Genomic DNA, 13,787 nt, shown 5'->3' on the forward strand with positions numbered 1-13,787 from the left:
ACCTTACTTCCAAGATTCTCTTTGATATAGGTATTTTCACTGGTACTGCACGTGTCTCACAATCTGGCTCCCAACATATAGGCAGCATGGGGGAGGAGCTTTGGGTGGGGGTACTTGGCTCCACCTCTACATGTCAGTGGCGACGCTCCTAGGAGTTGGCAGACGACTGCGCATAAATCAGTTTGGAAGGGACTGCTCATTTTTGGGGTAGGGGAGAGGAGGGCTACACATTGGGAAGAGGTGTAGTATATCGTCATCTAGAGCAGAGACGATAGCCAAGGTGCTCCTGGGTAGATTGGAAATGAGACACCTAGTGTAAACAGGAGATCTGTTTCTGCAGGAGAGGAACATGGGGTGCAGGTGAACTGCTCCTGGGATAGAAAGGGTTGTGCAACTGCTTCTAGAGCAGGTGAGCGCTACAGGAAAGAAGCGCATGGATCAGAGGGCAGCAGGAGCACTCCTGGGGGAACAGCTCCTTGGAGCTAGCAGAGAGCGGGCATATGGGGAGCTGTGGTTAGGGCAAAGCGCATCCGCGTCAGATGTTGTTCTGTGCATGGTGGGATTTCCAAATTTGCTTTCCTTGTTGTGAAACAAAGAATACAAGTTCCGGAATTCAAGATTAAAAGATTAGTGGTGTGGGCGAGCTGTTAGTGGGGTGATGTCTGAGAGAGAGAGGGGAATAGGGAGGGAGCTACGACGGGGTAAGAATACCACCTGTGTCATTTGAAAGCGGGTGACGTCAAATGCTTTGGACGGTGGTCTCACTGAAGTCAATAGGGTGCGCATGTCTTTCCTGAGTGATAACAGTTTGCTGGGAGGGTTGTCCCACTGAAGCCCAAATCGGGGTTCACTGACAGGAATAGTGAAAGTGGCTCCAGGCAATGGGATTATTTATTCACACAACTGTACCTCAACGTTCCATCTCTTTTTTCTTTTTTTCTCGTTTCTCACAATTTGGATTGTTTTATTGCACTAAATGCCATCCTTGAACATCTCTTCGTTCACTTTGAATAGTCAATAAGGAGCAATATTTCAATTGTTTTTTCAGTTTTCTGCATTATTTATTTTGTAGCTGGATTCATTCTTTTCTCTTTTGTTTAATATTTCATGTTTTTCTCTTTACTTTTGTTTGTCATTTCATTTTCTGCATTCATTATTTAGCGACAATATACATACAACTTCCACGTTACATAGACACATGAACATCTTCTAATCAATAACTCATAACCCCTAGTGTTGATACATTTTTTCTGGCACCTGGGGTCACATTCATTATCATACATTTCACAACACTTCCGACGTGAATTCTGACCAACACTGCTACCGTGACTTGTAGCCGCTGTTACTGCAGCCTCTGCAACACCTGTGTAAACACTGTTTTCTTGCATTCCGGTCAATGGGCTCTCTAGCGAGAGGATGGGCGAGCGCTTCTTCTTCTTCCTGCTGATAGTTTTTATCCATCAGCAGTGATTTTTGGATACTGAGGCTTGAGCCTCATCACTCCATCTTCTCGGGTTGAGTATGTAGTCGTGGGTTGGGTTTCTTCTTGGTCTGTGTGGTCTTGTCACAGTAGGGCTGGTTTCACAGGGTCTTTGCAGTTATGGGCCGCGGGTAGTGGTCGAAGGGGTTTGCAGTGGTGGCAGTGAGTCTTCTGATCAGAGGGTTCGGGTTCTGATCCAGTCTAAAGAGGATGAGGGGCACTGTCCTCTCTTTCATAGTGCCCGCCCGCCCCTGACGTCATCCTGCAGTGAGCAAGCAGCAGGAAGCCCAGCGCTGGGCACGTGCAGCACGCAGAAACTGAGAACTATCACACCTGCGTCCGTTCCTTTCTTAGTTAAAAGGGCTGCAGTCATTTCCACCACAGCCCTCCTTCGGAGCCTTCCTCATTTCACAGGTGTGTTGGCTCTCTTATGGTGGCTAATATAATATGGAATATTTGTAAAGGTAAATCTAGAGATATACTGTTTGAACACAGGGCAGGCAGACTGGATGCCCCACTCCAGAAGTTTCTTTTCTAGAGACAGCTTTCTTTGGCTTATTTTGTGCTTGCCAAAATACTCCACATTTCTATGTTACTGTGGCCCACATTTTCATGTATCCATCTAGAAAGGTTGATATTAGATCACATTTCATATATGGCGCGTTGTGCCAGATCCCTTCCGCTTCTAAACACTTTAACCACAGTTACAACAACTTAGTTATTAGTACAAATGTAAAGGTATCCAGTGTATTGACCTCAGAAGAATGAAGGGCTGATTCATCCCTGCCAAAATGTGAACTTTAAAAGTTCCGGTTGGCAAATGTCAGAGTGCAGCATTTAACTCGCTGAGCTATCCACTTGCTCTACAGTAGGTTTATGAACTGTGCCGTTTACATGACACATTTATTGTGCTGTCTACACACGCCCCCCTCACATCCATTCTAGGGCCTTTTCAATACAAAATATATCATTTCTATTATCACGTCCATAAGAACTATGCCAAGACATATTTCTGCAGCTTCTGAGTGCTGTAGTGATAGGTATTATTGTGTTAATAAGAAATTGAACCCCCAGAGTCAAGGCATTGCCAACATGCATATTTCAGGAGAAATGTTTGCATTTATAATGCAATGGTGCAGAATAATGATTCGCGTCACTTTAATTGAGGGTGCTGTGGCGCTTATAAAACCTCTGCCAAGCCCTTAGCAAAATCATGACCCAAGCAGTATGTCTGCTTCCAGGAGAGATGCATGACTACTGGAATGTCTGGAGATGAAGGCGACTGGGCTGTGAATGGATGGCCCGTGACATGAAAGCATGCCGAGAACACAAATCAGAATGTTAATGTGATCAATCTGTACATTGTCCACACACAAACACAAAATGATTTGATGAATAACTTTGCCAGGTGGCCCCCAACTTTTGACTCCTGTGCGTTATATCCTCCCCCAAATTAAATTGCTGTAGATGAGAATGACTGTAGGTGCAGAAGGGGATACGAGTTGTGTTCATGTGTCTGAGGGTTGCAGGGCCGGCCCTAGGCATGGGCCGTCTGTGCTGTCACCCAGGGCCCTGCTGTCTTGGAGGCCCTGCAGGCAGGATACATTGTTGTCTGTCCCAGCGTAGCCGTGCTGCCCGTCACCTTACAACCCGCTGTGACAGTCCAGGTCCATCGGATTCTGCCCAGCAGCTCTATCTTGGGCCTCGCAAATATCGCTCTTGCTTTTTCAGAGCAGTTAACTCGGAAGTGATGACTCACTTAAGTAGCCAATGTTTTGGATAAAATCTTTTAAAGGTTTGGGTTGAAAGAACTGAGAAAGGTACATTTTCTATTCTGAAGACACAAACAAACCACCATTAAGCTACCACAATGATTCCCTTTAGCCATAACAATTAAAGTATACCACAACAGTTTTTTAAAAAATATCCCCCTTATATTCATGTGCTCTTATTTGACACACCAAAACACATATTTCATTAAAAGAGCCATTTTCCTTTCATCCTTTAAGAAGCAGGCCTTTGTCAAACAACGAAAAACAACCAGGTTACATTTTCACACATTTTTGTTCTGACCAGAAGCCTTGAAAGTACATTTACAAACCCCAGAGGCCACTGTTTAGTAGCCTTCTGCTGAATTGCATCCTAGTACTAGCCTTCCATTCAAGACGGGGAAACGAATTCCACTGTCCTCCTCTTTTTGCTTAACATATTTCTTTATATATGTGTATGAGCACTTCTTTTTATGATTTGTGTGCTTTTGAAGTCAACTTTATAAATAGAGTATTGCTCAAAGCCAAAGCTGGGGATGAGGAGGGGAAGGTGGAGAGGGCAGGAGGGATGAGGGAAGAGAGATTGCTGGCCTAGACACTGGAGAGGCTGTTTTCCCTGGACCTGGCCCTGTGCTGATTTGTAAGCTACAAGTTGAGGGTACACCCAGTTGGACAGTGTCCACCCACTTTTTCCAGAGGACAGATTCCATCTCAGTTGGGTTATTTTGAGGGCTGCATTATGAAAGATGTTAACTGGTGTGTTCGACCCATGGCGTTTGAGCCCAGGTCGTCACATTCCCAGGGCAGACACCCACAGGACCGCATGAAAGTGTCTTCAAAGCATGTCTTGTATTTGGGATTTTGCTTTGCAGGGACTATTTCAATATATAGATTCTTGGGTTTAAAAGGTGTGCACCTTTTATACTTTGCTTGAAAATCTCTTCTCTTAGGTTATTTTCCTGGTGGTAATGATTCATTTTTTTTGAAAGGCCAATTCACGTTCGTCCATTAAAAAGGGCCAACTGAATTACATTTTGCGATTACCCTTTAAGGTGTGTTCACTTCCTGTATGTGTACCAATGACCCCTCAGCATAGTTTAGGTCTGGAGCCCTGCTCGTTTTGTTACCACGTGAAGACCTTTGACAGTGCTTAATCTCAGTGCCTCATAGCTGTTCCGGTAAATAGGGTCTGCTTCGATCGCAGTATACTTTCCCCTGTCCGCCGAAGACCCCACCCCTGCCCTGACATCCTTGAACTCGGTGGTCACAGCAGGAAAAATGCTGCAGGTATGTAACTTAAAATAATTAAAGCATTGCTTTGAGAGTCATGCAAAATATTCACCATCTGCAGTGTTGAATGAAAAGCATATTGCTAATTTGGACTATGCAGACACATATATACATTACAAAAAGAAAAGCATCCGAGAAACTCCTATGAATCCATATTTAAGTTAGTAAACAGAACACAATCACATGTTTTTGGTACTACATTCCATCGGCTGAAGTTTTCAAACCAAAGTTTAAAAGGATCCTGTGGCAAACAATAAGTCTACCAACTACAGCTAGTAGATGTGTGTGTAAGTGCCCGAGTTCCAGGCTGGTCTCAAATCTGTCTTTTGCAGTTAACCAAAGTGTGTGCTCTTGGGCAGTGGTGGAAATGGAAAAGAATTGGTGGGGGATCCCACAAGGCCGGAGGTGGGGGCGGGGCTTGGGGGGCGGTGCCTAAGGAGGCAGGGTAAAGGCTGGCAGAGCTCACAGTTGACCTCCGATCAAAGGCAATGTCCAAAATAATAGTTTAAAACGGCGCTATTTCTTTCATGCCGCTTCCTTTCCAAACTATATATCAATTCCACTTTAAACCACTTCCATGGCACTGGTGATGAGTTACTTCACTATGCGGATAATAGTTTTGACCAGTGTTGCTGAGTAAATATTCCTTAAAATGCACAATATGCATCCCATTTTATTAAAACAAAATCCCCCTTGGGTACTATTTAAACAGGGGGATTTCTGTTCGCCATAAGCAAGTTTTATTTTACTTGAACCACACCTGGCACAGCTCCTGCAGCTCCCCTCTGAAAGCAGTGTTGGACGGCTGCATCGTGTGTGATAGTTTCAATGTTAATAGGGCTATTTATTTATTCATGCAATGCTTTTCGGATACCTGTATATGTATTTATTTATGCAATGTTTGTCGGATACAGTTGACAAACATTGCATAAATAAATAAATATTCTGGGTCCATGTATCCGACAAATGTTGCATAAATAAATAAATAAACCGTGGCTGAGGACCGGTCGTGGCTGAGGACTGTAACTTCCTCTGGTGACCCCTTGCACTGGGTCACCCACAAGGGGTCACCGGAGGAAGTTACAATTTGCCCATGAGCACTATTTTTTTTCTTTTTTTCCCCATCACATCTGGTGCCTGATCTCGGATCCAGCAAGAGCCGACCCAATCGCCAACGCTGCTCCTGGGCAAATCATGTTCTCACCCTTTCTTGTCTGCCAAAATTAGAGTCTCTAGTATTGATTCAGAGCACACAGTTTCCTGCTCAAAAAAGCCTTACTCCCTATATTGCCAGATACGCAATAGCAGCCCGTGACAATTCATAAACTGTACATCATAAACATGCCAAGAGGAGGGCTGCCACTCTGTTGAAATGGTGGTTGCGACATCAAGTGCTAGGCCTGCGGTGGAAGCACCCACACTCACTCACCTGGGAAGCAAGGAGCAGAAGATGCGGCCAGTGGAAAATAGCAAGGGCGTGTGGGCGGGAAAAACGGGCTGGGAGGAGTAGACAGAGGACGTCCCTCCCAAGAAGCAGGTGTCCGCAGTGCACATAAGGAACTCCCAGCAACTTTTTCTGAGCACTGGACCTTTGAGGCGAAACGTCCACTCTTAGCTCAACTCCTTTCCGACGGCCCCCCGACGTGTCAACATGGGAGGCCTCCGGCAACTGCTGCCACTCTGCGCCCTGCTCCTTTTGCAGCCCTTGGGGGCGCGTGCAGGTTAGTGGGCCAAGTAGATCGGCGGTGCGAAGCATGTTTTGCGGAGGGGGTAACACGCATTGCTGTAGAGGCTCCGTCCAGCATAACGGGTGAGAGGCACGGAGAGGGGATTGGGGGCACAAGTGTTGGCGTACGGAGACGAGGGGGCAGTAATGAAGCAAGGGTGGCCGAGATCCTGAGGTGCTGTGGTGGCAGTCACTGCCAAACACGTGAAGGAAGTACATGGTTGCAGGTGAGGAGTGGGGCAACAGTATAGGGCTGTTGAGGGTGGTGGGCTAATGGCAGTAAGCTGAATGCCATCATGCTCCCTATCATTTAAACAATGCTTATCAAATACAGTTTCTCTATGCATTCTGGGACTTGTAGTCCTAAATTCACAATGGCAAAAGTAAAGCCAAACTTCCCAGAATGTAGAGACAAGTGGATGACCATCTCCCAAATGATAAGAATCCTTTTGGAGAGTGAGGGGAAATACTCTGATCCTCACTCCTTTCTCATCATTATAAGTGAGAGAGGAAACAATGTGTGGCTGATTGCATTTTGCTCTGCAGGAGGACAAGCATGAGTAGGGGTCACTCGTCCCACTCGGCCCTCACACTGCTACAAGCTAAAACCCAACGCAATCATAAAGGTAACACACGGCCAGTAAAGAGAGAGCAACCTCCTTTGGCTTTTGTGGGAAAGTGGGGCAGCTATGCTCTTATGAAGGGTGTGAAGGTGAGCCATTAGTGACCCCAGCAACACCGTAACGAGTCCAAAATAAAGGGAATGTTTAATCCAGGTTCTTTAAAATATATATATATATATATAAATATATATATATATATACCACCTGCAATAGAAGGAATAGAAAATACTGTACAAAAGCCCACCCTGAAGGAAGAATCGAGAATATGTGACAGACTGAGGAGGGTAGTACTCTTAGCATAGTTCCAGGGGTGGCAGGTGAGTTACTAGCCACATAAAGGATATGTCGTTCTTGAAAACGGGTGCGATCATGACCTAACCAATCTGTAGCGCTCAAGTGGGCAGAGGCAGTTCCGTGTCACCAGTACCTGGATTCGGTTCTTGGTGGGTCGACTGAGCCAGACCCGGGATCGAGCGTTGATGCGAGCGGATCAAGCTAAGTTCAGGAACATTGGAACCTGTATGTTCAAGCAGCTTGCAGTCGTCAAGAAACATATTAATGCATGCTTACTGAACACTTGCTTGTCGCAGTACTAATTCTTGTCACATTGAACACAAGAATGTATATGTAACTCTGGATACAAGCATATAATCACTATATGTGTTTTTTTGTGTATGTTTTTTGTTGTCACAATAATTTTGCACACTGTGTTATGCACTTAAGATGTTTTGTTTATGAAAAGAGTATAAGAAAAATACAATTTATATTGAGAAAAAAAGACAAAAATATACATGCTTTGAATGAATATTGCATTGTTTCACAAGCTAAATAATTAAAAACTGTGATATTAGCTCTGTTGCTCCTCTACTTTTTCAATTTATGAATAGTTGGGACAGAGCAGTGCCTGTAAAAGCAAAAAGCGTGACAAAATAAATATTATTTACAATAAAATGTTTGTAAATACCTTATGGTGTATGGCAGGACGCCTCCCCTTGTTTCAAATGTAACTAGCTCATAAGTCATTCCACTAACTTGAGCTGTCCATAAAGTTACCCATGTGCGTTAGAAGGGCAGCTCTCAATGATGCAGGTCGGGCAGTCCCAGGATCGGCCAGGCTGAATCGGGCTTTAGCCACTGGGAGGTGTCGATGAGTGATGCTCCAGCGGTTCGAATCAGCATGTGACAGTCTGCGAAGTGTTGATTTTGGGTGCGCCGATGTGCAGGTCGATGAGGCGACTGATCAACGGCTAGCTAGGTCGAGCCGTGTTTGTAACTCCTGGTCAGAGATGGCACGTGACTCGCCAGTGATTCAGGTATGGTCTCTGCGTTGAGCAGTTGCTTCAGGCCTAGCAGGTGACTGGCTTAGCTAGGGCACGATGCAGTGTTGAGCTGGTTTGAAATGCAAGCAATAGTTCAGGCAGGTGGAGGAGCGCAATAGCCAGCACTGTTGCCTTCACTCTCGCTCAAGATGCAGTGAACATGGAGCAACCAGTTTCAGTGCAGTAGAACACAGAGTTTTGGTTGGTCTTGCCCTCTGACCCCATTCGTAGGGACTCGACGGGATGGTCCCATTGAGGTTTTGCTCTCCCACGATTTGGGAGATTCTGGTGTAAAGTGGTAGGTCCTGATCCACAGCAAAGGCCATTCCCAATGTGTCCTGGGAGTGGGTAGGGACAGATCTTCCTTCTGCTTTGGTCAGCTCTTTGTTCACCTCGGGCTAAGGGCTTTTCCAAAGTAAGTTCAGTGAGTTCTTCCAGGGAGGATGCAAGAGAATCTGTCTAATGGGTGGCAGACGCCTTCTTTTAAAGGCTAAAGTCCCCGGGTGATTGAACTAAAGCTAGCCTGCCTTAGTGGTCCAATCCCTGCTCCTGAACTGAGTGGACTTTGCCTTTCTGATGTCGCACCCAAAATGCTTTGCTTCAGAGGAAGTGGCGGGGACAAGAAAGGGAGACCGAGAGAAACAAGATGGTGGAAGTCTCCTTCCATTTACCAGAGCACTCTTGCCTCCTCTAATCCTGCCCCTTCCCTTGTCACTGAGAAGAAGGGCTTTTAGAGATGCAGCACACTGGTGTGAGACTGCTCCTTTTGAATGAGTGTGCTCCTTTGATGCACAGTCCCGGGACAGCTGCCTAATGTGTGACTGTCTCTGGTGGAGGGTGTTGCCTGCCCTCAAAAAGAGATAAAAGAGGCCCGGTCCTTCAGATTCGTCTCATGCCATTTGACAGTCTCCACCTGGCTGACCAGAATACAAATCCGCTTCGATAGCAGGGCTGACTCACACGAGCTGACACATGCAATATCAATTGGGATGTGGCAGCCATGATCATAAGTAGTATCATCCCTAAACTCCAGCATTTCTTTATTTAGTTTACCATGCCACCAGTATGGGTTACTTATGATCATCGTAGTTTTGGTACAGGGGCATACCTTAAATGCTGCCAAGACTTGGCTGTTGCTGTGGCTGTCAAGTGGGCATCTTATGACCTTTGAACGTGTTGTACGCCACGAATGGAGCAGGTGCTGTGGATCAGGCTACTGATGAGGCAGGGCACAAATACGCTATGTTTTTGGCATGGAGATGATCTGCGTCATTTTTATAACAGTAAAAATAAAAAAACAGGGGTTTGCACCATTGCCAGATGGCAATTCCTCACGCAACGGTTTAACGAAAAGGTGTTCTTAAAGGGGTAAAGTTTCATTTTGGAGGATTGAAAGGGTAGATGTGCATGTAACAAGGAATGAGTGGTGTGGGTGTAACTATGTAGGGCAAGGGTTTGCAAACTTTTGACTCTGCAGATATTTTGACTATAAATCCCATCAGTCCTAGGCAGCATAGTCGGCGATGAGTGATCATCTGCAGGCTGCAGACCCCTGGTGTTGTGGACAGAAAGGAAAAATAGTTGTCTGAGAAAGATGGGACATTAAGGTGAAAATGAGGATGCACCTGTGTATGTGTGTCTGTATGTATGTGATATATAAAGCCTGCAGTAGCGGCCCTGTCGTTATGGTTAAGTTGTTCAACCCATAGGAAGAGCACTTTTTGGGTGGCATATAATTTTGCTACCCCTGGATGAATCCTCGCCAATTAGATGAAGAGAGTGAAGTGGGACAGATTTTTGGGAAACGTATTATGGGTTATTTGGTGGTGGAAAGAGGGTTGGGAAGGGTACAGGAGTGGATACAAGGTGATATGGGGCTGTTTTTGTAGGTTGAAAAAGGCTGTTAATGTGCCATAGTTGTCCGTTGATGCTGCTGTCGTTCACGGGCGGCGCGGTGGACAGACAGCTTGGGAAAGACATTTGTGGTTATTTGAGGTTTGGAAGAGGGTGTAGAAATGGTAGGGAAGTGGAAAGAAGGCAAGGTAGAGCTGTTTCTATAGGTGAAAAAAGCATTTGGAATTGCGGCCGGCCATGTGATCAATTTCAGTGTCTGGATATCGTTTTGATTGCTGGGGTGTGGGGGTGAGTTTTATTGGTTAACTTTGTGTGATTTATTATTTTATGTTATAGTTAATTTTGTTGGGGTCATTGGCCAGATTGCCCTTCAGAATATGTGCACTGGGTAAAATCACCACAGTAGTAATATGTGTATTGTAATTATAGGTAATGTAATGGGAGTATGCCCAGGATAACGATAGTAGGAATATGTGCACAGTAATTGTACATAATGTAGTGGGAGTACAAAGTGTTGTAGTATGGAGGAATTATGTAATTGAATTGTATATGGTACTTATGATTGTAGTACAAAGGATACTGTGCACAGAAAATGCAGTCTATTAAGCTTGCTCTGTTTAGTTAGTGTTGTAGTGTCATGCATCAGCCTTCTGTGGTTTGTTTTCAGTGGGGGAAGAAAATACAATACTTTAAACCTAATCTTTGAAAAGCTGCACTAGTATACAGTTTTTAATATACATTTTATTTTTTTAGACCCTCATAAACAGTACAGTTTAAGTACTATGTTTGCTACAACATTAGTGTATGACATACCACTGTTGGTTTTACTTTATATAATCATTGGGGGGGGGGAAAAATCCATACTGGATAAAGAAAAGAAAAGATACGATTACAGTTACATGAGGGTAAGGGTGATAGTATGTTTGTTTGAAGTATGTTGCAATGCAGGGACCAACTGAAATAGTTAGATATCTGTTGGCGTATTCTAATTTCATTACAGGTTAGACCATGTTTTGTTAAATAGCAATGCAGATCGTGTATTTGAAAAGAAGGGTGTTTTGCTATAGTTTAGTGACTACATTTTGGTTGAAGGAATATTAAGTAGGCATTTGTTAAATTTACTGGTAACCTATGTTTTGGGGGTAACAGAGGTATCGTTATGTTACATTACATTCAAGCCAACAACTTTTTTTTCTTCACATATGCAGTGTAGTGCCCTGAAGTAGTTGTGGCACCAGCGTGATATATTGTACCTACTGTTGTGAAGGTTTTCTTTCCAAGAGATACTTGAGCGTGTGTGAAGCCTGTAATCTTACAGTTATTTTTGGTACCATCTGCACTGTACCTTAGAAGCATTTGTATCACATATTGGATATGTGAATTTATTTGTATGGTGGAACGATTGTCTGAATTGCAAACAGGGCATCATATTCTATGATTTGTATTTTAAAGAAGGTGCTGAAATGGAATTGATTCACAATTTGTTATGGATACATTGTTAATTATGCAACCATGTTTCACAAGCCTACATCCCTAGAGTGAATGTAAGTTTCCATGTGTATGAAATCTACAAGATTTCATTTATAGGGATGTTTTGGGTTTCCAGCACTTGTAATAAGTACATTAGGAATTCTTGTGTGTTTAGGGTACATTTTACCATTTCTGCACAGTAGTCTAATTCTTGCCTTATACCTGAGACACTGTAAGTGTTGTCAGTATTATTTTTAGCGTTTCTGTGACGGATGAGCATTTGCAAACTCAACTGGTCTGAGCCATTTAAGTAAATGTTCAGAACAATTGGTGGTAATCGAAAGAGAAGATTAATTGTCACATTAACATAACAGTTTACTCCAGTTGTGTTTGTGAATTTAAATGGACAAGAGAGTTCTGTTTGTGGATCGTTAGATGGGTGTGGTGACGAGACATTTGTGTCTTTTATTTTCTGATGGATGTGACTTTCACTTTGCACTAGATAGTTTTGTGGTTGTATTGTTTGATGCAGGAGTTGGTCATTCTTTTTTTTTTTTAAGTGGTATGTTGGCAAATCTGATATAGCTTTTGTTTCTATCATTTTGTATTTTAAAAGATTTAAAGGCCGATTCATACAAATGTGTGCTGAAAATTTCTGCGCAAGCGTGCGAATCGCAGCGCAAGTGCAAAAATCGCAGCGAAACCCGCACACAGCAATTCATGGAAGTCTGTGCGCGTGTAAATCCATGGATGTGCGCTAAAATCCTGCATGGCGCACACGTCTCCAAACAGCGTGCCCTACGCACACAGCGAAAACGCACATAGTGCAGCACACAACAAAAGTAGGCGTAACACGGGGCGTAACACGCAGAATGGGGAACAACGTGTGAAAATGTGGGCGACACGTGGGAAGTATAGGAGGCAAATGCGTGGAATGCCCACACACGCGCCTACAAACGTATTCATGGAATCAAACCGGGCTAACGCGTGCGCCAAAAAAGACGCGCTAATCCGGAAACACGTACGCCAGCAGGAAGCAGGCGTACGTGGACCCGCGCAGCATAAAAGTGCATGCAAACAACAAACAAGCTCAGACGCTAAGATGAATATACCGTTCCTTGCAGCAGTGGTCGTGGGATACCGGAGGAGGAGGAGGAGGATAGTCAGGCCCAGAATTTTTACACCCAGAACCAGCCTTTTTGGGATGCCTGATGACCAGGTGTATGGGAGGTACAGGTTTCCACCTCACATAATACTCGACCTGGTGAGTGAGTGGGAGGATGTCCTCACATCACCCACCCTGTGCTCCCAAGCACTGAGCCCCTTGGAAAAGGTGCTCAATGTACTGCACTTCTTGGCCACTGGTTCATTTCAGCAGACAAGTGCCATAGTGGGGGGGGGCGTGTCACAGGCCACGCAGTCACGCTGCCTGCACGAGGTGTTGGCCATCCTGACTGCACGCCCATCAGTCCGCAGGCACATATACCTGCCCAAAACACCTGCAGAAAGGCAGGCTGTCGTTCAGGATTTTTACGGGGTGGCACACTTCCCCAAAGTGCTAGGTGCCATTGACTGCACCCATGTGGCTCTACATCCTCCCAGGGCAACTGAGCACATCTACAGAAACCGCAAGCACTGGCATTGCATCAACCTGCAGGTAGTATGTGATGCCAAGGGAATCATCACCTCAGTATATACCAACTATCCAGGGTCCACCCATGACTTTTTCATTTACAGAATGTCAACCCTAAACCGGGACCTAGAAGCTGGGCGGCATGGCGATACATGGCTGCTTGGTGAGTATAAATGCTCCTGCACATGCATGCATGTCAGATACTGAGTAATGTCACAACCCCACTAATGATAGCCATCATCACCTCCCCAGGGGACAGTGTCTACCCTCTGAGCACCCACATGATGATGCCAATTTGGAACCCCACCACACCACCCGAGGTAAGATACAACACAGCCCATATTGCAACCCGGGGCATAGTGGGGCGCACATTCGGAGTGCTCAAGTCACGCTTTCGCTCCCTTGACCGCTCCGGTGGGCAGCTGCTATATACGCCCCCAGTAGTGTGCAGGATCATAGTGGCAGCATGTGTCCTGCACAACGTTGCAACACGCCGGGGCCTGCCGGTGGACATGGTGGTGCCCCCACATCCCCAACCACAAGCACGGCCGCTGCGCATGGGAGGGGAAAGGGCACGTGGTGAGGCAGCCCGTACGCAGCTGGTGGCTAATTACTTCACCTAA

General features: G+C 45.1%; 1 protein-coding gene across 1 annotated transcript in view; it reads left to right on the forward strand.

The window, feature by feature from the left end:
* Nucleotides 1-6,096: 6,096 nt before the first annotated feature.
* Nucleotides 6,097-13,787, forward strand: part of PLBD1 (phospholipase B domain containing 1) — a 424,699-nt gene continuing 417,008 nt past the window's right edge. Inside the window, exon 1 of the mRNA XM_069652727.1 lies at nucleotides 6,097-6,260. Coding sequence (XP_069508828.1) covers nucleotides 6,191-6,260 — 70 coding nt within the window. The 5' untranslated portion in view covers nucleotides 6,097-6,190. The remainder of the gene's footprint in view (nucleotides 6,261-13,787) is intronic.

This window comes from Ambystoma mexicanum, chromosome 3p (genome assembly GCF_040938575.1).
Source record: "Ambystoma mexicanum isolate Mex_15411 chromosome 3p, UKY_AmexF1_1, whole genome shotgun sequence".
Classification (NCBI taxonomy): Eukaryota; Metazoa; Chordata; class Amphibia; order Caudata; family Ambystomatidae; genus Ambystoma; species Ambystoma mexicanum.